At 42.7% G+C, this 25,777-nt stretch overlaps 2 protein-coding genes across 3 annotated transcripts in view; both read left to right on the forward strand.

The window, feature by feature from the left end:
- REV3L (REV3 like, DNA directed polymerase zeta catalytic subunit) overlaps window positions 1-9,773 on the forward strand; it is a 266,105-nt gene extending 256,332 nt beyond the window's left edge. For both annotated transcript variants that reach the window (XM_073575998.1, XM_073575999.1), the window contains exons 27-32: window positions 3,068-3,182; window positions 3,591-3,728; window positions 4,356-4,546; window positions 6,242-6,488; window positions 7,249-7,467; window positions 8,608-9,773. In XM_073575998.1, the coding sequence (XP_073432099.1) occupies window positions 3,068-3,182; window positions 3,591-3,728; window positions 4,356-4,546; window positions 6,242-6,488; window positions 7,249-7,467; window positions 8,608-8,748 (1,051 nt within the window). In that variant the 3' untranslated portion in view covers window positions 8,749-9,773. The remainder of the gene's footprint in view (window positions 1-3,067; window positions 3,183-3,590; window positions 3,729-4,355; window positions 4,547-6,241; window positions 6,489-7,248; window positions 7,468-8,607) is intronic.
- Window positions 9,774-23,650: 13,877 nt separating this feature from the next.
- On the forward strand, window positions 23,651-25,557 carry LOC141089529 (uncharacterized). The gene is made up of 2 exons (XM_073576001.1): window positions 23,651-23,941; window positions 24,052-25,557. The coding sequence occupies exon 2, from the start codon at window positions 24,287-24,289 to the stop codon at window positions 25,523-25,525; it is 1,239 nt and encodes a 412-aa protein (XP_073432102.1). The 5' UTR covers window positions 23,651-23,941; window positions 24,052-24,286; the 3' UTR covers window positions 25,526-25,557.
- The last annotated feature ends 220 nt before the right edge of the window (window positions 25,558-25,777 follow it).

The raw sequence follows: 25,777 nt of genomic DNA on the forward strand, positions 1-25,777 counted from the left end.
CACCCCTGCAATTCTGTCAGATAATACTCAGTTTCTTCCTGAAAATGATTGCAAACACAAATTCTTTGGTATTATTATCTTCATTTAATTTGTCTTAAATGAAAAAACACAAAAGAAAATGAAGCAAAAAGCAAAACATTCATCATTTCACACAAAACTCCAAAAACGGGCCAGACAAAAGTATTGGCACCCTCAGCCTAATACTTGGTTGCACAACCTTTAGCCAAAATAACTGCGACCAACCGCTTCCGGTAACCATCAATGAGTTTCTTACAATGCTCTGCTGGAATTTTAGACCATTCTTCTTTGGCAAACTGCTCCAGGTCCCTGATATTTGAAGGGTGCCTTCTCCAAACTGCCATTTTAGATCTCTCCACAGGTGTTCTATGGGATTCAGGTCTGGACTCATTGCTGGCCACCTTAGAAGTCTCCAGTACTTTCTCTCAAACCATTTTCTAGTGCTTTTTGAAGTGTGTTTTGGGTCATTGTCCTGCTGGAAGACCCATGACCTCTGAGGGAGACCCAGCTTTCTCACACTGGGCCCTACATTATGCTGCAAAATTTGTTGGTAGTCTTCAGACTTCATAATGCCATGCACACGGTCAAGCAGTCCAGTGCCAGAGGCAGCAAAGCAACCCCAAAACATCAGGGAACCTCCGCCATGTTTGACTGTAGGGACCGTGTTCTTTTCTTTGAATGCCTCTTTTTTTCTCCTGTAAACTCTATGTTGATGCCTTTGCCCAAAAAGCTCTACTTTTGTCTCATCTGAACAGAGAACATTCTTCCAAAACGTTTTAGGCTTTTTCAGGTAAGTTTTGGCAAACTGCAGCCTGGCTTTTTTATGTCTCGGAGAAAGAAGTGGGGTCTTCCTGGGTCTCCTACCATACAGTCCCTTTTCATTCAGGCGCCGACGGATAGTACGGGTTGACACTGTTGTACCCTCGGACTGCAGGGCAGCTTGAACTTGTTTGGATGTTAGTCGAGGTTCTTTATCCAACATCCGCACAATCTTGCATTGAAATCTCTTGTCAATTTTTCTTTTCCGTCCACATCTAGGGAGGTTAGCCACAGTGCCATGGGCTTTAAACTTCTTGATGACACTGCTCATGGTAGACACAGGAACATTCAGGTCTTTAGAGATGGACTTGTAGCCTTGAGATTGCTCATGCTTCCTCACAATTTGGTTTCTCAGGTCCTCAAACAGTTCTTTGGTCTTCTTTCTTTTCTCCATGCTCAATGTGGTACACACAAGGACACAGGACAGAGGTTGAGTCAACTTTAATCCATGTCAACTGGCTGCAAGTGTGATTTAGTTATTGCCAACACCTGTTAGGTGCCACAGGTAAGTTACAGGTGCTGTTAATTACACAAAATAGAGAAGCATCACATGATTTTTCGAACAGTGCCAATACTTTTGTCTACCCTCTTTTTTTATGTTTGGTGTGGAATTATATCCAATTTGGCTTTAGGACAATTCTTTTTGTGTTTTTTCATTAAAGACAAATTAAATGAAGATAATACCAAAGAATTTGTGTTTGCAATCATTTTCAGGAAGAAACTGAGTATTATCTGACAGAATTGCAGGGGGTGTCAATACATTTGGCCACAACTGTACCTTGCATCCGCAGCTCATGACCTACCTATACTATTTAGGTTATATAGAGAGCAGGAACCTTATTTTTCTACCTGAATTACCTTCTGTGTTTGCACTGTCTGAATTGTTGTGTTCTGTCACAAATGGCCACGTCACTTGGTAACCTCAATAAATGACAAAATGTATTTTCCACGTAAACCATAGCAGATATAGTAGTAGTTTGCGTTGCCATTTTTCACTAAATGTTGTGGCCACCTAGAGATACATTTGTATATTTTTATGACCTGAATATGTGCTTTTCATACGGCTGACATGGATTCACGAAAGGTTTAGTTCACACTTGCATTTATACGACTAAACTCATGTCCTAAAGGCAAATATCCTTATTCTTGAAAAGAATTCCAGAACTTGGACTCTGTGTGATGAAAATTTCTGTAACTTCTTGAGATAGTTTTGTTTTAAATGCATACAGTCACAGCATTATTGTGCTGTTAGCTTAGTAGCTGCTCAGACACAATACACGGGACTCACAGTTTTGAGTCTGTATTGTACACCTACTGGTCGCCTCTTCCCTATAAGTAAATCTAGTTTTGTTATCCAAGTGGGCATGGTCATCAAGACACCCACACACAAGAGTTGGGAACAGTTTCCACTTGGCTAAGAGGACTAGATTTATATACAGGGAAGAGGGTGCCATATCTCAGGAATGGAGAGGTGCGGGAACAAAACAAACACATCTTATTCAAAAAAGCAGCACCATTTTCACCAGGTGAAAAAAACAAAACACTATCATTATTCATTCTTTAGAATGGTGGAGAATTGAAGCACAAAATATATTGAGGGGTCAAGAAACCCAATGATTTTTCAGGAGTCATAGCCGCATATGTTTTGAGGATTCCCCCTCCCCTTATCTACGCGATCATTGTCTTAGAAAATATTAAATTCAACATCATAAAAAGTATTTAGGTGCAGAAATATCGGTAATCTGCAGGGAAATGACATTTAAATCATGTTAGTCGGGTTTACTGGATCGGTGGCTACAGGGAAAAAAATGTGGTTATATTCTCCCTGCAGCCCCTTGTTACAGACATTAGGGTGGTGTAGGGGGTTGTAACAGTCACTGCTAAGTAAGCGGTGATCACGCTTTAATCACTCCCTTGTACGTGAAAACCTGCTCTACCCACACATGCTGCAGAGAAGACTGTAAATCAGTGTGCTGAGGAATGATTATAGCCAGCTTTATTTTCTCCCTGTAGCCACAGCTCCAGTAAATCAGCCTAATATGGTTTAAGTGCTAGTGACCTGCAGAATACCACTATATCTACTCGTAAATTGTGTTTATGGAGGTGATTGGTTGCCTTTACAACACGAGCGTGCATCACTGAGACTATTTTTGCTGATTGTAACTCAACTAATGCTGACTTCTGATAACTATTCATACCATTATTCATATATTATCCTTATATCTTGTAGCATGTTTGTTTTGCTGAAAGGGGCAACTAAAGAACAGTCCTTCAAGATTGGACAAGAAATTGCTGAAGCAGTCACTGCCACAAACCCAAAACCTGTGAAACTGAAGTTCGAGAAGGTAAATGTAATGCGAAAATAAAAATGTTTACAAGTTTAGGTACCATTGCAAAATAAAAACATATATTTTTTTTTATTTTTTTTTTACAAAAGATTCATATTTGTGTTGCCACATTGAGAGTACCATGGCTTCCTTTTCCTTCCATGGAGGTCTTGCAGGACTGGCTGAAGTTGTTATTGCTACTACTTTGGGACTATAGAACTTATTGAGTAATTTATAAAAAAAATAAAATTAATAAATTAGTTCTGGGATAAAGCAAACGTCTTCTGCGTGTTAGAGTCCCAAAGAACAATTTGCATAGTTAATTATTACAAGTTTGTAAGACCTGTATGATCTTATGATCTAGTACTGACTTGCCACTCCCTACATCTCACCACTCCCTACATATCACACTTGTACATCTTCCAGGTGTATCTTCCATGTGTTTTGCAAACCAAGAAGAGATATGTGGGCTATATGTATGAAACCCTTGACCAGAAAGATCCAGTTTTTGATGCAAAAGGCATAGAGACTGTGAGAAGAGATGCTTGTCCTGCTGTTGGTAAGGTAAGGAGTCAGAGTCAATATATATTTCAAAGTCTTCTCCCAAATGCAGTGACTTCTCCCACTACTTCCATCCCTAAATGTTCCAAAGCGAAAAGTGCATTCACACTGGCCAATTCGCAAGCGTTCCTAGTAAACCTCATTTCCTGATGAGCTTTCAGTGTAAGTTGGTGGTCAATTATGAGCAAGCTGCTTGTTCGTCAGGTGAAATGTTACAACTTAAAAATACTCATTCTCAGCATCACATTGTCCTGTGTAAACCAGTGTGCTGCTGAGAACCGTGACCATCTGTGCACAATCATTCTGGGCTCATGGATTAGATATAATTTTTTAATCAACCACATCCCCAATTATAAGAGGGTGTTCACACTTGTGCAACTACTTTTATTTTAGTGCTACTTTCATTTTCATTTTGTTTTGTTTTTCAATTGAAATGTACAGATTATGGGTGACATTTGAAGGTGGAAAAAAAGTTGAGAAATTGTTCTTATGATTTTTTTTTTACATAGCAAAAAACTACCATTTCAACACAGGTGTGTAAACTTTTTATATCCATTGTAAGTGATCGCTCATTTGTATAGTGGCTGCTTTCCCAATGTTACATTATTCTATTTTTCTGTGTACTTCCAGATACTGGAGCGTTCTATTAAGTTGCTGTTTGAGACAAGAGATATAAGTCAAATAAAGCAGTATGTCCAGAGGCAATGTATGAAGCTTTTGGAAGGAAAGGCCAGCATGCAGGATCTTATCTTTGCCAAGGAATACAGAGGGAGCGGTTCCTACAGACCAGGAGCTTGTGTGCCAGCACTGGAACTGACCAGGTGAAATATCAGCCATATATTTACACACAGGGGGTATCACCTCTATAAGCCTCAGCAATTTCTCCGTATGTCTATCGGTTTGTGTCTCCATCTAACTCCTTTTTCCTCCTATTTTCATAGGCATAAGATGTCATTTGATCCCTCACTGAAGACAGATTTGAGCAGTTATTGAGAGTGAATAATCAGTGCAGGGAGCATTAGTGGGGAAAAGATGTCTTTTTCTGCAATTCTTTATATTGCAAAGTACCGTATATACTTGTATATAAGCCGAGATTTTCAGCACATTTTTTTGTGCTGAAAGCGCCCCCTCTCAGCTTATACACGAGTCATACGCCAGAAAGCCAGCGGGGGAGCAGAAGACATCATACTCACCCTCCTGCCATGTGTATATCAGGCTCTGCTGCATCTCAGTCCCGGCATCTGCCACTCTCTTCCTGTGCGGTCATGTGACACCGCTTATTAAAGTAATGAATATGGACGCGTCTCCACTCCCATAGGGGTTGAGCGCATATTCATTACTTTAATGAGCGGTACCATGTGACCGCACACGAAGAATACAGGAAGAGAGATGCAGTTGCCGGAACTGAGATGTAGCAGACCCTGATATGCAGGCACCAGGAGGGTGAGTAGGACTGGGGGAGGGTGAGCCATGCCATATTCATCTGTCCCCGTTCCACCGCTGCGCTGTCTCCCAGGTCCTCTGGCTGTGACGTTCAGGTCAGAGGGCGCGATGACATGTTTAGTGCGTGCCCTCTGCCTGAACAATCACTGCAGAGAGCCGGCGACACTGAGGAGCAGCGACGAGAGGTGAGTACGTCATTTTTTTATTTTTTTTTTAAATCGCAGCATTATTATATGGGGATATATTAATATGGAGCATGTAATGGTGCAACCATTAACCTTTCTGCAGCATTATATGGGGTATATATTAATATGGAGCATGTTATGGGCCATCATTAACCTTTGTGCAACATTATTTGGGGCATATATTAATATGGAGCATCTTATGGGGCCACCATTAACCTTTGTGCAGCATTATATGGGGCATATATTAATATGGAGCATGTTATGGGGCCACCTTTAACCTTTCTGCAGCATTATATGGCGCAAATTTTTGTATGGAGCATCTTATGGGGCCCATCATGAACTTTATGGAGCATTATATGGGGCGTATTTTGTATGGAGCATCTTATGGGGTCCATCATGAACTGTATGGAGCATTATGTGGAGCACCTGATTCAATATGGATATTCAAAAACATTTAACCTACTGATGTCTCAATTAATTTTACTTTTATTGGCATCTATTTTTATTTTTGAAATTTACCAGTAGCTGCTGCATTTCCCACCCTCTGCTTATACTAGAGTCAATAAGTTTTCCTAGTTTTTTTTGTGGCAAAATTAACGGCCTCGGCTTATACTCGGGTCGGCTTATACTTGAGTATATACGGTATCTGATCTTCATTTGTACTGTTTATTCATGGCAACAAAGTGCGTAGTTAAGATATCTGTGAATATTACCAAGTTGTGACTGGCATAACTAGTGGCATAAATGATACATGAGTATGTATTAAAGAGCACAGATATTTTCCTGTCCTATAGACACCATTGACTAGAATTGGAGAGCTGCACGTTTCTTACATATGTCACAGCTACGTTGAAAAAGTAGAAAACTCACCGCGGTTCTTGTTCACAGGAAAATGGTAGCATATGACCGTCGCTCTGAACCTCGGGTCGGAGAAAGAGTGCCATATGTCATAGTGTATGGTACACCTGGAGTACCCCTTATTCAGCTTGTAAGTCGGCCTATTGATGTCCTCCAAGACCATAACCTGAGACTAAATGCAACCTACTACATCACTAAGCAGATTCTACCACCACTAAACAGAGTCTTTTCTCTAATTGGAGTGGATGTTTTCAATTGGTACGATGAATTACCAAGGGTAAGTGCACAGGTTTTTTGTTTTTGGTTTTTTTTTATATGTGCTTTTATTACAAGTTTTTAAATATATTTTGCCTATATCATTAAAGAAAAACCTTGTTGGGAGGACTAGACGTCTAAAAGGAGCCTTACTTTCTTGTTCCGTACTATACTACATAGTGTAATATATCACACTGCTGCAACTTCACAAGAAATTCCCAAATCTGTTTTCACGGACTGCATATTCTTTCATGGTCACCAAATGACCTCTTGATGGTATCTTATTTAGTATGTTTTCTGGGAAACACAAAGGGTGCTGTCTTTGTATATGGTATTGGTGGCCTAGCCACATGATAGGTCATCAATAGTAGATAAGTGGGGGGTCTCACACTTGGCGCCCCACCAATTAGCTGTTATTTGCTTTGGCACCAACCTGATGTAATTACTTACAATGGAGCTGCTCAGCACAGCTTCAATCAAAGTGTAGCAGCTGCTGATGGACATTGCCAGCTACCACACTTTTATACAAAAGAATAGGAGCTGCCCTGTAGTAGCCGGCAACATCCTGCAGCAGCTGCTAAACTTTGATCAGAATAAGCGCAGCTCTGTTCAAAATATTTACATCCGGCCAGCGCTGGAGCAAATATCAGCTGATCAGTGGGGATGCCGGGTGTAAGACCCCCACCGATCTGCTATATATGACCTGTCGTCATATTAGTCATCAATACCATATGCCCAGACAACCCCTTTAACAGAAAACTGCATTTTGTTTCCTTTATCAGATCCAGAAGGCGTACTCTGCATACTCCACAATGAGAAATGATCTGGATACAAGGAAAGGCACAATCTCTCAGTATTTCACAACCTTGCATTGTCCTATTTGTGACGAACTGACGCAGCATGGTATCTGCAGTAAATGTAGGAGTCAACCACAGCATGTAGTAGTGATTCTCAATCAAGAAATTCGGGAATTGGAGTACAGACAAGAACAGTTAGTTAAGGTAATTATATCAGACTATTATTTGCAATGTGTTAATGCAAAGCTCTGGTACGTCCTGTAATAGTCGAATCATCTGTGCATATGACTTCTGTGCAGTCAGTTGGAGCACATATTTGTTTCAGCAGGACATGGACTGCTATGAAATCTGCTGCACATAAACAATTCATGTTTAGGATTGTGTTGAGTTCATGAGCGAAGACAGTAAAATAGGCCACTATTAAAAGCAACAGATTGTTTTCAGAAACTTTTGTGGTGTATAGTGATATTTCAGAAGTTTTGATCTGCGTGCCAAGACCTTCACCAATCAGTAAAACAGGGAATCAAAACCCAGATGAGTGCTGTCTTTCTTCAGTTCAGTTTGTGCAGTGTTCTTAATCATAGGAAGTATTTGGACTTTCAGTGAATCAGTATATCACACAAGCTGTATAGAAATGAAGATGCAGAGTGTCAAATTCATATAAGCAATCATTGAGGGTCTCCACACCCAGATTTTCCCTGCGATCAACAGTTGACCAGTCATGAGTTCAGAAAAGGGTAGACACCCTTTAACGAACAGTGTATAGACTTTTCTGTGTGCCTTAGTAAAGCCGGTAATATATCAATAACCTAAAACTGCCCCTTCACACTGCAGAGTCTTAATGTAGTTCATTGACATGGTACTTCAGTCTGTGTTCTCTGTCTCCTGCTCGTGATGGCTTCCCCGCTGTCGACTCTTATGAACAGGAGAGAGAGGCTGAGGCTGCAACTTAGAGGAAGACACTACTCACAAAGATAGTCTACATTGGCACTGAAAGTCGGGAGTTTTATAACAAGGCCATTAATCATGGTATAGACTACAACCTCCATATCACTTTTTTACAGTATATAAAGGCATATAATAACTTTAGCCGAATAGGTACATACAGAGTTACAAAAGAGGGCAAATCTTGAAGGCCAAGGGAGATATTTGAGAGCTGCAACAACATGGCAGTTGAAGTTTAATCTAGGCGTTAACCACAGCCCAAAGTAGCGGGGGGATGCATTACATATGCAAAATATAAAATAGCCAATATATGTGGCTTCATCTTGCAATTCACAGGAGAGCATGTACTGAACTTATAGTGAGACTGGTTATTACATTATATCATTATTTCCATTCTAGTTGTGCAGGAATTGCACGGGCTGCTGTGACCAACAGATCCAATGTGTTTCTCTCAACTGTCCAGTACTTTTCAAGCTCTCCCGAGTGAGCCGGGAACTCTCCAAGGCTCCTTATCTACGTCAGCTCCTCGAGCAGTTTTGAATTGCGTTAAGAGGTGACCGGTGCTATTATCTCTGTGTTTCCACACTACAAACTATTGTGCATGGTGCTGTTTTGGATTGCATTGCGTTCATGATTTTTCGGATTTGTTTAATATGACTATTATTTAGAGCCAACACTCATCTCCATCAGTGCTCGGGGTTATCCTATGTATTGCTATCTTTCTACAATGTACAAAGTCTTTTTTCCTTTTATTTTAACTTTGTATCATACAGTTTTATAATGCCGGTGATTGAACACGCCAGAGGAATCATCGTGTAAATGCATTTCTTACAATAGGCTTTGGTTACTTCCACAGTACGCTGCCTATGAAGGAGCACTGTTCTCCACTAGCAGGACGCACTTCTCTTGATACATCAGTATCAGACCTCGGTTCAATTCTAGAGCACCCATGTTATTTCTAAGTTAAAGTGCAAAATATTTTGTAAATAGACCTTTTTTTACTTTTGAAACAACCAAGTAAAATAATGTGCAATTGCAATGGGATTTTATACAGTTGGTCGGTGTTTGTCCTCCATGTTTTGCTCCACTCATAAGACGCAATTTTTTTTTTTTGTAATTTTTGATCAGAATGTGCAAATTGTATTTCTGTGTAGCATTTCAGACTTGTCATTTTCTTATAAAAGAAGAAAAAGGAAAATAAAAAAAATCTATATTGCTGTCTTGCTTTAGCTGTAATGGGGCATTGTGAGGAACTGTGCAAAGACCTTTTTTTGTTCTAAAACTGTGGGACTGTTGCAATACTTTAAATATAAGATTTATTCCATTTTGCTTGTTTTGTATAGACATTTCTATGGTTTCTAAATATGCTTATAATATTTTTCTTTCCTTATGTACAGTTAAATCTTATTTGCCATCATCCTGAACACAACAGTGTATTTAGATTATTTGTATAACTGTATAAAAAAAAGGAATTATGTGGTCAGTGTATCGTTTTCTAAACTGGAAATCGTTTGAAAAGTTAAAATTAAAACAATATTAAAAACTAATAAAATATATAATTGTGACTTTTTGTTTTTGAATGACAAAAATAGAAATTTAGAAAAAAAGTGTTGCAATCATTGTTTGCTAAGATTTTCAACTAATGGCATTTACATTCCTCAGTACTTTTTAATTAAGCTAATGGAAATGCTATATTGAAAAGCCTTTTCCATGATGGGTCTTAATTTATGGTGAGGTTCACACTGTGTTTTAAGAGGCTATGGAGACAGTTATTTCCTAACCATGTATAGTGAATGTGGAGACATGAGGGTCAGATGGTGCTCTCGTCCGGTGACTTGGCTGTCTTTAGGAAGATCACATGGACCAGGGCTCATCTCACTGAATGCCCACACTCCTTCCCCTTGGGCGGAATATTACTCAGATAACAAAGGGTGAGGATGAAACAGTGGGGCAATATTTTATTGCGCCACCAACAGACAGTAATATATGGAACAGTCCCAGCAAATACACAAGGTTGTGCAAATTACAGTGTCTCACCCTTTCGCTGGCTCACCGGGAATGAGAACATTTACGACTTCGGGGCTTCCAGGGCCAGCTACCACCACCGCCTGCTTTTGATGGGCACACACAAAAGAGGTAAGGACAAGCTTGGGAAACTGACAGTCCAATGAGGTATGTGGCCCGGTGACCTGATTGTCGCGATCTGGCTTCTCCAAACTTCTGCATGGGTTTAGTGATGGTCAATGGAGCAGATCTGTATTCATCAAGAGGGGGACATGGTCCCTTAAGCTGGCGTCCTGTACAGAGTGTCAAATTGGCATTCCTCCGGTTGTAGCCATGCAACCTTGCCTACTATCATGTGTAGAGTCTCAAATCTGTGTTCCTCCAGTTTGAGCCGTGGTTCCCAGGCTTTTGTTGTTCTGTAAAATCACTCTGCAAAAGGATAGAGGTCCCTTTTCATACCCACATCTGTCCTACAGACAATCATCCACAGGTCAGTGGGATGGTGGGATCATGTCAACTCTCATTGATCAAGTATTCAATCTGCATAGTTTGTCCTTCAATGTTTGCAGGTCAACAGGCTGCATGGACTGATACAATGGGTGATCAGCATATTGACAAACGTCGATTGTTCAATGACCCTGCGTTCCTGTCCTCCAAGGATAGCAGCACAATAAGCTGCAACAAACGTCAATTCAAGAGTCAATGTTCAGGTTCATATGAACAATGGCTTATGTTTCATGACCCACTGAATAACAGGTCTGTCATAATTAAGGCTAGTTTCACACTAGCGTTTTGGAGCGCAGCGACGGCCTGCGCACGGCCGCCGCTAAGCCCCGCCCCCTGCCGTGCCCCCGCCGGTAGCTCCGCCCACCGGCGCATGACGCTGCATGCGCCCTGCGTCCCCTATCTTTATTATGTGATAAAGATAGGGGACGCAGGGCGCATGCAGCGTCATGCGCCATGGGCGGAGCTACTGGCGGGGGTGCGGCAGGGGCGGGGCTTAGCAGCGGCCGTGCGCAGGCAGTCGCTGCGCTCCAAAACGCTAGTGTGAAACTAGCCTAAGAATAAACGCGGTGTCGTCACAGTGAGGAACAAAGGGAGAATTCTTAAAGCTAGTACAGAAAATTGGGTGCAGTTTATATGAACTGATTGTGGACAAATTTTCCTTTACCTATATTTATTAAAAGGTTGTCCTTGAAGACGTAATATCAGTATGAGAATTGGAGGGGCCTGATATCAGGCCTTTCCACCCTCCCCCATAACCTTTACTCCCTCTCCTTTACTCTTTCCTCCCATCAATTGTAAACCACTCCTGCAGCAGCCAGAGTGAGTGCGAGATAAAGTGCAGCACTCAGTAGTGATCACTAAGCAGTATATAGAGCCGCTCTCTTCTGCCCCCACACATCACTTAGATACAACTGCTGCAAGGGCATTTTTGAGCTGATTGGTTTGGGGGTCTGACAACCAGCGATCTCATGTAGAGGACTTCTACTAGGGATAGGTCATCAACTGTTTGGACCTGGGCAATCCCTTTAATGACCTTTGTGTGCTGATGTGACACTTGCATTATATACGCTGTTAAAAGAAGTAGTTCACGGGAAGATGTGTGTGGAACATGCATACTCAAATTTTTTTTTCCACAAATCCTCTAAAACTGACTATACTGTAGGTACTTCCAGATCTATAGAACACACCTCCAGTATGCCGCAATGTTCATGAAACTAAAAACCTCGACAAGGTGTAAAATAACACCCTATTGTCACTATTCTACAGAGTGGAAAATGCTCACAAAAACTCTGCCATCTATGAAAGCGTAGAAAAACTGCTGCGAACCTCCCCTATAAACATGCATGCATAGGATGTGAACTAAGAGACTTGCTGCATAAGTCCACGATCACACTATCAGTATTCGGTCAGTATTTTACATCAGTGTCTGTAAGGCAAAACCAGGAGTGGATGATAAATACAGAAGTGGTGACGTGTTTCTATTATACTTTTCCTTTGATTGTTCCACTCCGGATTTGGGCTTAGAAATACTGAGGTAAAATACTGAACATGGCCTAAAGGAAAGTATGGAACAACTTCAGTGAGTGTTACACTATTGACCTTGTTAAACACCAGTATCTGTTAAAGCTATAATATGAAGAGACTCCAAATTAAGTTAAAACATTAAATTTTATTAAACCATAAAAACACACGCGGCTGGGCGCGACCAATCAGCAACGTGGGATTTACGTTGCAAACACACAGACAAAATTAGACGATTATATAGTAGATACAATGCCTAGAAATGCAGCATACACCCAGAAGCTATTGCCAGTAAAGTGCTAGCGCAACAGTTAATATACAGCTACCCATCCATAATCTGTAGAAATTTCAAATGAAAAAGTGAGGGACATATTTGAGTTTAGGATAACCACATAGGCTATTACAGTTAAAGTGCTACTGCAACAGTTGATGATATCCAGCTACTTATCCCCAATCTGTATACATTATAAATAGGAGGGGAGAAATTAATATTCACAATGAATCCTGATCATATGAATATATACCCAGCATTTCAAGGACGCCATCAGGCTATCAAATCCAAAAGACCCATCACTGACATTCAATCATAATTGAGCGAATATATATATATATATATATATATCTCGTATATAAAGCTCAAGTGTGTGTATGTCCGGGATTGGCATCCGCACCGTCGCAGCTACAGCCACAAAATTTGGCACAGTCACACGTCTGGACCCCGAGACTGTGCTAGGCTATGTTGTGAGGCGAAATTTTAACCCCGCGCGTTCCAATTCACCAAACAATTTTGCCCCTATCTACATAATGGGGAAAAAGTGTGTGTATCAAGCCTCGCCCCTCATTATGATGTCAATGGTTGCCATGGCGACGCTGATGTCATCATAGGTTGCAAGCCCCGCCGCTCACTATGATGTCATAATGGTTGACTATGGGATGGAGGATGTGTGATGGGTATATGGGCACTCGACTATGGGATGGAGGATATGTATGAAGGGTATATGGGCACGGGACTATGGGATGGCAGATATGTATGATGGGTATATGGGCACGGGACTATGGGATGGAGGATATGTATGAAGAGTATATGGGCACGGGACTATGGGATGGCAGATATGTATGATGGGTATATGGGCACGGGACTATGGGATGGAGGATGTGTGATGGGTATATGGGCACTGGACTATGAGATGAAGGACCAGTGATGGGTATATGGGCACTCGACTATGGGATGGAGGATATGTATGATGGGTATATGGGCATGGGACTATGGGATGGAGGATGTGTGATGGGTATATGGGCACTCGACTATGGGATGGAGGATATGTATGATGGGTATATGGGCATGGGACTATGGGATGGAGGATGTGTGATGGGTATATGGGCACTGGACTATGGGATGGAGGATATGTATGAAGGGTATATGGGCATGGGACTATGGGATGGCAGATATGTATGATGGGTATATGGGCACGGGACTATGGGATGGAGGATGTGTGATGGGTATATGGGCACTGGACTATGAGATGAAGGATCTGTGATGGGTATATGGGCACTCGACTATGGGATGGAGGATATGTATGATGGGTATATGGGCATGGGACTATGGGATGGAGGATGTGTGATGGGTATATGGGCACTCGACTATGGGATGGAGGATATGTATGATGGGTATATGGGCACGGGCCTATGGGATCGTGGATATGTATGATGGGTATATGGGCACGGGACTATGGGATGGAGGATAATTATAATTTGCTACAACTAACCAAGGTTAGTTACTATGCCCAGGCAGCGCCGGTCTCTCCAGCTAGTATGTATGTATGTATGTATGTATGTATGTGTGTGTGTGTGTGTGTGTGTGTGTGTGTGTGTGTGTGTGTGTGTGTGTGTATGTATATATATATAATATCTTTATCTCAATGTGTGTGTGAATGTATGTGTGTATGTCGGGGATTGGCATCTGCACTGTTGCAGCTACAGCCACAAAATTTTGCACAGTCACACGTCTGGACCCGGAGAGTGTCATAGGCTATGTTGTGAGGCAAAATTTTAACCCCGCTCATTCCAATTCACCAAACAATTTTGCCCATTATTCTTATCATTTCTATGGTGTTATCGTCCTTCTGTAAAGCTGGAAATAACACAATTTATTACCGTGCCAACATAGACCACCCTCTGACATAGACTGCAGGGGGAGCCCAGTATCATACAGGATAGGATTAGATACACAGCTCAGCAGTCAGTATCACACAGGAGAGGATTAGACACATGGCTGAGCAGTCAGTATCACACAGGATAGGATTAGATACACAGCTCAGCAGTCAGTATCACACAGAATAGGGTTAGATACATGGCTCAGCAGATGGTATCACACAGGATAGGATTAGATACACGGCTGAGTAGTCAGTAACACATGGTAGGATTAGGTACATGGCTCAGCAGTCAGTATCACACAGAATAGGGTTAGATACATGGCTCAGCAGATGGTATCACACAGGATAGGATTAGATACACGGCTGAGTAGTCAGTAACACATGGTAGGATTAGGTACATGGCTCAGCAGTCAGTATCACACAGGATAGGGTTAGATACACGGCTCAGCAGACAGTATCACACAGGATAGGATTAGATACACTGCTCAATAGTCAGTATCACACAGAAGAGGATTAGATACACAACTCTGCAGTCAGTATCACACAGGATAGGACTAGGTACACGGCTCAGCAGTCAGTATCACACAGGATAGGATTAGATAGACGGCTCAGCAGTCCGTATCATACAGGATAGGATTAGATACACGGCTCTGCAGTCAGTATCACACAGGATAGGAATAGATACACGGCTGAGCAGTCAGCAACACACATGATAGGATTAGGTACACGGCTAAGCAGTCAGTAACACATGATAGGATTAGGTACACGGCTCAGCAGTCGGTATCACACAGGATAAGAATAGATACACGACTCAGCAGACAGTATCACACAGGATAGGATTAGATACACAGCTCAGCACACATAATAGTATTAGATTCACGGCTCAGCAGACAGTATCACACAGGATAGGATTAGATACACTGCTAAGCAGTCAGTATCACACAGGATAGGATTAGATACACGGCTGAGCAGTCAGTAACACAATAGGATTAGATACACAGCTCAGCAGACATTATCACACAGGATAGGGTTAGATACACAGATACACATTTTTATCAAAAGGCTCTTGAATGAGTTGAAAATAAAATACTATCAATACTTGGGTAATCGTTTATTTAATTTGTGTTGCAAATCTGTGGTGTTGAATATATGATGTGAAATGTTTTTATGTGCAATAAAATCATTATAATTTGTTATAACTAACCACAGTCGGTTACTATGCCCAGACAACGCCGGGCTCTTCAGCTAGTGTGTGTGTGTGTGTGTGTGTGTGTATACGTACACACAGGTCCATATATATTTGGACAGAGACAACATTTTTCTAATTTTGGTTCTAGACATTACCACAATGAATTTTAAACAAACAATTCAGATGCAGTTGAAGTTCAGACTTTCAGCTTTCATTTGAGGGTATCCACATTAAAATTGGATGAAGGGTTTATGAGTTTCAGCTCCTTAACATGTGCCACCCTGTTTTTAAAGGGACCAAAAGTAATTGGACAATTGACTCCAAAGCTATTTCATGGACAGGTGTGGGCAATCCCTTAGTTATGTCATTCTCAAGCAAATAAAAGTCCTGGAGTTGATTTGAGGTGTGGTGCTTGCATTTGGAAGGTTTTGCTGTGAAGGAAACATGCGGTCAAAGGAGCTCTCCATGCAGGTGAAACAAGCCATCCTTAAGCTGCAAAAACAGAAAAAAAAACCATCCGAGAAATTGCTACATCATTAGGAGTGGCAAAATCTACAGTTTAAAGAGAAGGCTGGTAGTGCAATAAGAGACTGCGCTGCTGTGGTAGAATTCAAGATATCTTTATTGCCAATGAGTTTCCTGAGCCAGTCCCAGCTCACTTCATCAGGGCATGTTACAGAAGATCATTGCAGGGGTATATATACATTAAAAAAAAAAGGGGGGGGAGGCGCCAAGAATAGTGGGGTGACACGTCAGCATGGATACATATACATGAATCATACAAAACAATAGAACTAATGAGTTTTTTGGGATACCTCTGAGCAAGGAACCTTTCCCTCAGGACAATCTGGGACAATGACGTTTTAGATGTGGGTGCTCTTATTTGTTCCATCCAGAATAATCCATGGGGCTTGACTTTTACCCCACATGTTAATAATCAGTCCATGGATTTTTTTAGACATCACATTTTTCATCAGGGATTCCAAGATTTGCAGTAAAACATTTTTTAAAGAGGTGGATTCTAATAGTTATGTACATTTTAAGAGTGGACACTACAAAAAAATGGCTTTTAAATATTCCTCACAATCAGTTCCAAAGGATAAGAAAGAACTGCACTAATGATGAGGATTTTAACACACAATCCGAGGTCCTGAGGGAAAGGTTCCTTGCTCAGAGGTATCCCAAAAAACTCATTAGTTCTACATGTGATAATGTTTTTAAAAATTTTAACCAGAATATTCTCCCCAGCAAATCTCTGGCTAAACAAAAGAAAGATGATGCTGAACTCTTTAGAACAAGTTTTATTACAACGTTCAGTTCACAACAGAACAGGATAAGAGATGTTCTAAATAATTTATGGCTCATCATTAAGAAGGACCCCATACTTAATGGGGTCCTTCCAGACAAAATGCTATCACCTTCTGAAAGGCCAGGTCATTAAAGAATATTCTGGCTCCAAGTAGACTTCTACCCCAGAAGCCTACTACCCATACAATTTCATCACCAGGGATTTATAAGTGTCACCGTCCTAATTGTGTTTGCTGTCATACCATTTCACACTGCACGTCTGTGTTTGTCCACCCCATTACACTTGAAAAATTTCCCCTCAAATTCCACCTCACTTGTCATTCCTCTCATGTTATATATGTCATTTCCTGTCCTTGTCCCAGATTGTATGTAGGTCGCACTACACAAGCACTACATTGTCGCATGAATTCACACCGTCACAATATCAAAATAGGCTTCCAAAAACATGAACTTTCATGACACTTTAATGCCACACATTCCAGAGATTTCAGTAAAGCCACCATTTATCCCATTGATCACATACCAGACCACATCCCCAATAGGTTTCAATCACTATGCAGAAAGGAAGTTTTTTGGATCTACAAACTCAAATCTATTGAGCCCAATGGTCTTAATATCAATGATGTTTTTTATTGATTTTATTTTGACCCTGTGTTTTAATATCTTATCCTTTCAATTCCTTTATATCATCATCTTCGTTTTTTAAAGAAAAAATTTTTCATGCTTTTTTTTTTCACCCATTAATTTTTTATTTTTTTAAATTTTTTATTTTTAAGTCTTAACACTCAATTATTAACCATTTTTATATCACCTATTCCAGAGAGTTTCTTCTTGTTGTTCTTCTCTTTTCTCCACCTAGAAAAAAGATATTTGAGACTAGTTTTAGCTATTTACACATGATTTTAACCATTTTCTCCTTACTTTCCAGTTTCACATGTAGCATAGTGGACTAATACCATGAGTTATATGTTATATCCTCTGAGGCAAGTTCTAATCCACCCCAGGACTCGAGAGCCATTTTTTAATCTTTTACCTCGTGATCCCCCCCGTGTCTTTTATTTTTTAATCACGTTTTTTATACCAACACTTTTTATGGCATTTTAAACATCGTTTTTAATATGGTTGTAATAAAGTTTTATTGTTTTGTATGATTCATGTATATGTATCCATACTGACGTGTCACCCCACTATTCTTGGCGCCTCCCCCTTTTTTTTTATGTATATATACCCCTGCAATGATCTTTTGTAACATGCCTTGATGAAGTGAGAAGGGACTGGCTCAGGAAACGCGTTGGCAATAAAGATATCTTGAATTCTACCACAGCAGCGCAGTCTCTTATTTCACTACCAGCCTTCTCTCTGTACCAAGTCCTTGGACCTCGTGCAGACTGCTGCAGCTGTTTTATGCGATTATAGGTGTTGTGACTCTCACAACCCTATCAGGTGAACCTAACACTTGCTGTGCACTCATCTACTTTCCATACAGACCGACGCATTGGAAGCGCCCTGTCTCCCCCTTTTCTTTTCACAAAATCTACAGTTTGGTACATCCTAAGAAAGAAAGCACCGGTGAACTCATCAATGCAAAAAGACCTTGGCGCCCACGGAAGACAACAGTGGTGGATGATCGCAGAATAGTCTCTATGGTAAAGGGAAACCCCTTCACAACAGCCAACCAAGTGAACAACACTCTCCAGGAGGTAGGCATATCAATATCCAAATCTACCATAAAGAGAAGACTGCATGAAAGTAAATACAGAGGGTTCACTGCACGGTGCAAGCCACTCATAAGCATCAAGAATCAAAAGGCTAGACTGGAGTTTGCTAAAAAAAACATCTAAAAAAAGCCTGCACAGTTCTGGAAGAACATTCTTTGGACAGATGAAACCAAGATCAACCTCTACCAGAATGACAGAAAGAGAAAAGTATGGTAAAGGCGTGGTACAGCTCATGATCCAAAGCATACCACATCATCTGTAAAACACGGCGGAGGCAGTGTGATGGCTTGGGCATGCATGGCTGCCAGTGGCACTGGGTCACTACTGTTTATTGATGATGTGACACAGGACAGAAGCAGCCGAATGAATTCTGAGGTATTCAGAGCCATACTGTGTGCTCAGATCCAGCCAAATGCAGCCAAACTGATTGGTTGTCATTTCATATAACAGATGGACAATGACCCAAAACATAAAGCCAAAGCAACCCAGGATTTTATTAAGCAAAGAAGTGGAATATTCTTGAATGGCCAAGTCAGTCACCTGATCTCAACCCAATTGAGCATGCATTTCACTTGTTAAAGACTAAACTTCAAACAGAAAGGCCCACAAACAAACAGCAACTGTAAACCACCACAGTGAAGGCCTGGCAGAGCATCAAAAAGGAGGAAACACAGCGTCTGGTGATGTCCATGAGTTCAAGACTTCAGGCATTCATTGCCAACAAAGGGTTTTCAACCAAGTACTAGAAATGAACATTTTATTTACAATTATTTAATCTGTATAATTACTTTTGGTCCCTTTAAGAACAGGGTGGCACATGTTAAGGAGCTGAAACTCCTAAACCCTTCATCCAATTTTAATGTGGATACCCTCAAATGAAAGTTTGAACTTCAACGGCATCTGAAATGTTTTGTTTATAATTCATTGTGGTAATGTCTAGAACCAAAATTAGAAAAATGTTGTCTCTGTCCAAATATATATGGACCTAACTGTATATTGTATGCGTGTATCACCAGCCAATCACGAAGCATCTTTCATTTCACCAGAGCTGTTTAAAAGAAGCTGAGCTGTGATTAGTTGCTATGAGCAACAGTTTTCCAACTCCACAACACCTCAGTAGACATTGACCTGGTGGGAGAAACCTAGCATCCCCGGGAACATAAGCTCCCAGCCATTGTCTGCCCCCAGAAAGCAGCAGAGAGCACATGACAGAAATGAATCCCCCCTCCTGGGCCCATATACCCATCATACATCCTCCATCCCATAAGCACATCTTCCCTCTTAAAGGGATCTCCGGTATGGAAGTTAGGCCAAATCCCTCAGCGCTCTGATTCTCACCCCAGGCTTCTATTAAAGGGATCATTGGTATGGAAGTTAGGGCAAATCTATCCAGCACTTTGGTTCTGACCCCAGGCCTCTCTTAAAGGGATCCCCGGTATGGAAGTTAGGACCGTTCCACTCAGCGCTCTGGTTCTGACCCCAGGGTCTCTTAAAGGGATCATTGGTATGGAAGTTAGGGCAATTCCACTCAGCTCTGTGGTTCTGACCCCAGGGTCTCTTAAAGGGATCATTGGTATGGAAGTTAGGGTAATTCCACTTAGTGCTCTGGTTCTGACCCCAGGCCTCTCTTAAAGGGATCCCCGGTATGGAAGTTAGGACTGTTCCACTCCGCTCTGTGGTTCTGACCCCAGGGTCTCTTAAAGGGATCATCATTGGTATGGAAGTTAGGGCAATTCCACTAAGCACTCTCGTTCTGACCCCAGGCCCCTCAAAGGGATCCTTGGTAAGGAAGTGAAGGCAAATCCACTCTGCACTTTGGTACTAACCCCAGGCCTCTCTTAAAGGGATCTCCAGTATTGAAGTTAGGGCATTTCCACTCAGCGTTCTAGTTCTGACCACAGGCTCTCTTAAAGGGATCCCCAGTATTGAAGTCAGGGCAATTGCCTTCAAATGCTCTGGTACTGACCCTAGGCTCTCTTAAAGGGATCATTGGTATGCAAGTCAGGGCAAATCCACTCAGCGCTCTGGTTCTGACCCCAGGTCTCTCTTAAAGGGATCCCTGGTATGGAAGTTAGGGCAATTCCACTCCGCACTCTGGTTCTAACGCCAGGCCCCTCTTAAAGGGTTCCCCAGTATGGAAGTGAGGGCAAATCCACTCTATGCTTTGGTACTGACCCCAGGCCTCTCTTAAAGGGATCTCCGGTATGGAAGTTAGGGTAAATCCCTCAGCGCTCTGATTCTCACCCCAGGCTTCTATTAAAGGGATCATAGGTATGGAAGTCAGGGCGAATCCACTCAGCACTCTGCTTCTGACACCAGGCCTCTCTTAAATGGATCCCCGGTATGGAAGTTAGGACCATTCTACTCAGCGCTCTGGTTCTGACCCCAGGTTGACGGAATGATGTGGGGGGATATGGGTAGTAGTTCGATGGCGCTGGCTGATAGGATTATGTGGGATATTAGGGGTAGTAGTCCGGTGGCCGTGGCTGATGCAATGATGTGGGATATTAGGGGTAGTAATCTGGTGGGTCTGGCTGACGTGATGATGTGGGATATTAGGGCTAGTAGTCCAGTGGTTCTGACTGACGGGATGATGTGGGATATTAGGGGTAGTAGTCCAGTGGCTCTGATGGGATGATGTGGGATATTAGGGGTGGTAGTCCGGCGGCTGTGACGGAATGATGTGGGATATTATGGGTAGTAGTCCGATGGCTCTGGCTGATGGGATGATGTGAGATATTAGGGGTAGTAGTCCAGTGGCTCTGATGGGATGATGTGGGATATTAGGGGTAGTAATCCGGTGGATCTGGCTGACGGGATGATGTGGGATATTAGGGGTAGTAGTCCGGTAGCTCTGGCTGACGGGATGATGTGGGATATTATGGGTAGTAGTCCGATGGCCCTGGCTGATGGGATGATGTGGGATATTAGGGGTAGTAGTCCAGTGGCTCTGATGGGATGATGTGGGATATTAGGGGTAGTAATCTGGTGGCTCTGGCTGACGGGATGATGTGGGATATTAGGGGTAGTAGTCCGGTAGCTCTGGCTGACGGGATGATGTGGGATATTATAGTGAATGTGGTTATGCGGAGTGGGCGCTGCTAAACACTCAGCTTTTTCACTGTGTGCAGAATTATTAGGCAAGTTATATTTGAGAGGATTCTTTTTATTATTGAACAACTATGTTCTCAATCAACCCAAAAGACTCATAAATATCAAAGCTTAATATTTTTGGAAGTTGGAGTGGTTTTTTTTAGATTTGGCTATCTTAGGCTGGTTTCACATTTGCGTTTTTTAGCGCTGGAAAAAAACGCATACGTGCGCATGCGATTTTTCCCCTATATTTAACATGGGTGCGCATACCTGCGCACTTGTAAGCGCATGTATGCGATTTTCATGCGCTGCGTTTTTTTGGGTTGTGCGATGGTATTTTCCAGACGCTGCATGTTGCATTTTTTGGCCCTTGAAAAAATCGCATGCGCACGTATGCGCACGTTTTGCGCTAAAAATGGCCATTATAGCCTATGGATGCGCATACGTGCGCACTGGCATGCGCAGGTATGCGCTTTTTTAGCGCAGCGTTTTTTGGGTGGTGTCCACTTTTTATCCTAGTTAGAATCTTCTAAAGTCCAAAAAAAAAAGGCTATATAAAGGAGGTGCCTGCCAAAACTCTGCCACTACTACACTAGACAGATTGAAGAGCAGACATTCAACCAAGAACACATTATATCAGCGAAGAATGTGAGTATATTACATTATATGCCTGTCCTTTTAAATTATGTATGTACTAATGATTTTTATTATTTTTACATGCAGTATGTCTTCAGAATCGGAGTATTCCCCATCGCGGCAGGAATTGGCGCAAGCAGACCGTGAGGTGATTATTTTCGTGCATCTGGTAAGTATATCTGCTGCTTCTCCAAATCTCTTACGTTTTTTTCAACTTTCAGACATCGTCATCATCATCTGCGGACGGGAATAGTGAGGGCGAACAGCAGGAGCAGCGAAGCCAAGTCCCGGTGGTGATACGTAATGTAAGTATCAAATGATTTGTAATGTTTTTTTTTTTTTTTTATCTTCTATTTTTACTCTTTTTTTTTTTTCTTTTTTTGTAACTTTTTAGTCAATTTAAATTTGATTATTCTAATGAATGTGTTTTGTCTAGGTTCCACAACGGGATGAAGACGTCTACCTGGATAATGAGCAGCTCATCAGCCTGGTCCAGGAGCGTTCGCCGTTGTGGGACAGCCGTGACCGGCTGTACAAGGACAATGTGGTGACACGGCGGCTATGGAATGAGGTGGCCGCAGCGTTGATGGATGGCTGGGACAGCGCCACAGCATCCGCCAAAAAGGCGTTTAGTGAGTATTTCCCTGCTCTGTATTGTGCCGCAGTGACTGTTGTCCTTGACGGCACTGTTGGGTTTCGTGCTAGGCGTATTCTAGCAGGAAACCCAACAGTGTCATCGTGGTCTACAGTGACTGCTTTGAGTATTGTATTGCTACATTGTGCCGCAGTGACTGTTGTCCTTGACGGCACTGTTGGGTTTCGTGCTAGGCGTATTCTAGCAGGAAACCCAACAGTGTCATCGGGGTCTACAGTGACTGCTTTGAGTATTGTATTGCTACATTGTGCCGCAGTGACTGTTGTCCTTGACGGCACTGTTGGGTTTCGTGCTAGGCGTATTCTAGCAGGAAACCCAACAGTGTCATCGTGGTCTACAGTGACTGCTTTGAGTATTGTATTGCTACATTGTGCCGCAGTGACTGTTGTCCTTGACGGCACTGTTGGGTTTCGTGCTAGGCGTATTCTAGCAGGAAACCCAACAGTGTCATCGGGGTCTACAGTGACTGCTTTGAGTATTGTATTGCTACATTGTGCCGCAGTGACTGTTGTCCTTGACGGCACTGTTGGGTTTCGTGCTAGGCGTATTCTAGCAGGAAACCCAACAGTGTCATCGGGGTCTACAGTGACTGCTTTGAGTATTGTATTGCTACATTGTGCCGCAGTGACTGTTGTCCTTGACGGCACTGTTGGGTTTCGTGCTAGGCGTATTCTAGCAGGAAACCCAACAGTGTCATCGTGGTCTACAGTGACTGCTTTGAGTATTGTATTGCTAAATTGTGAAGCAGTGACTGTTGTACTTGACGGCACTGTTTTTTTTTATCAACAGTGGACAAAGTCCGAACACGTTGGCGTTCGATCAAGGACCGCTTCAACAGTGATGTTCGTGCTGAGGGCCAGGTTCGCAGTGGATCTGCGTCAAGGACCAGAACTAGATACCGTCACTATCACGCGTTGCAGTTCCTACGACCGGTCCTTGCCACAAGATCGTAAGTATTATACATTTTGGGTTTTTATTTTTATTAATCTGTGTTTTTCTAATCCACAGCTGATGCTTCTTGTAAAGGCATGGTAGTAATGATTTTCCTTTCTTCCACAGCACCTGGAGCAGCACCCTGCAACCTGGCCCTGGAGCGGTCCTTCGTCGGACGTCCTCTGACCCGTCCCAGCCATCCGACAGCCAGGAAGCACCTTGCAGGTCCCACACACACACAGCTGGTGACCAGGAAGCTGGGCCATCAGGTGTTCCCCTGTCCCAGGTCTCTGCCACTGGTTATGCGGGCACTACCCGCCAGCGGCAGAGGGCCTTGGAAAGGAATGTCTTGCCCGAGTTTATGCATTTGAGCGAGACATTTAATTCCAGCCTCAAGTCACTGTCCGACAGAGTTGAAAGCGGTTTTGCACTGATGGAACGTGGTTTTAACCACTTTGAACACCGCTTCAATTCTGTAGAACAGCGCCTTGACCGTCTGGAGGCCGACCTCAACAGACCAGCACACCATTTTTTTAGTAAGATTGAAAAGGGCATGGCGGAACACCTTAGTCCTGATCAACAGCTGAATGTGCTGCAGGCCTGCAACAATGCTTTCTTGCAGGCTATGCAGCATAATCGGTACGGTCAGCAGTCAGTGGTGTCCTTTCCACCTGTGCCACCATTGACTCGCTTCACCTCACTACCGACTTGTGCTGCATACCACTGCACGGACACCTCTCTTCAAAGGCTGGACACCCACCGTTACACCACCACAAGTCTGAGTGCAGCTGGTCACTTCACCGACACCACCATGGCAAGCGCTGCTCCTGTCTGGAGCACCACCGCCAATCCCATGCATGCGTGGAGCTCAGCCACCACTAGGCAAACATGGAACAGCCCTGCCGCTACAACAACATGTAGTAGCCCTGCCACCACCACTCTGCAAACCTGGGCCATCACTGCCGCCACCAGTCCTCCTGCAAGGACGAGCACTGAACAAGAAGAGCAGCATCAGCCACCTCAGCAGCAGCAGCCAACTCAGCAGACGCCACCTCAGCAGCAGCAGCCACCTCAGCAGCAGCCGCCACCTCAGCAGCAGCAGCCACCTCAGCAGCAGCCGCCACCTCAGCAGCAGCAGCAACCACCTCAGCAGCAGCCGCCACCTCAGCAGCAGCAGCAACCACCTCAGCAGCAGCTGCCACCTCAGCAGCAGCCGCCACCTCAGCAGCAGCCGCCACCTCAGCAGCAGCCGCAACCTCTGCAGCAGCAGCCGCCACCTCAGCAGCAGCAGCCATACCAGCAGACGGGGGACCTACATTCCATATTTGCCCCTACTTCAAGGCGAAATCAATCAAGGCGGGCATTGGGCCAAAGTCGGTCCAGGCACACAAGCCTACGGCGACATGCCATTACAACTAATGTAACTGAACAGATTTCCTCTCCTACAAGTGTTCCAAGTTTAATTCCCTTAACTGGACTACCTTCCCCCACAAGTTTTGTTGCCCCTTCCCCTCAAACACCGTCTTCAACTGCAAGTGTTGCATATTCCCTGCACACCCCCAAATTGAAACCATCTGCCCCCAAACGCCGTAAAAAATAATTTTTAAATTTTTTTTTTGTGATAAAAAATAAATTTACATTTGTGGTTCACCATTAATAAGTTTCATTAATGTTGTTTGCGCCGCTCACACACACTGATGGGTAAATACATGTTAAAAACCAACCCAAGGGCTAGTATAGTCATATGTGAAATAACATGGACTAGTATAGTCATTCAAAGGCCTAGTGTAATAACTCTAGTTTTACCAAATAGAATCTGTTTTCATGAAAAACAAACTGTTGAAACTTGTCT

This window comes from Dendrobates tinctorius, unplaced genomic scaffold, assembly GCF_039654945.1.
Source record: "Dendrobates tinctorius isolate UK_male_01 unplaced genomic scaffold, ASM3965494v1 ptg000046l, whole genome shotgun sequence".
NCBI classification, from domain to species: Eukaryota; Metazoa; Chordata; class Amphibia; order Anura; family Dendrobatidae; genus Dendrobates; species Dendrobates tinctorius.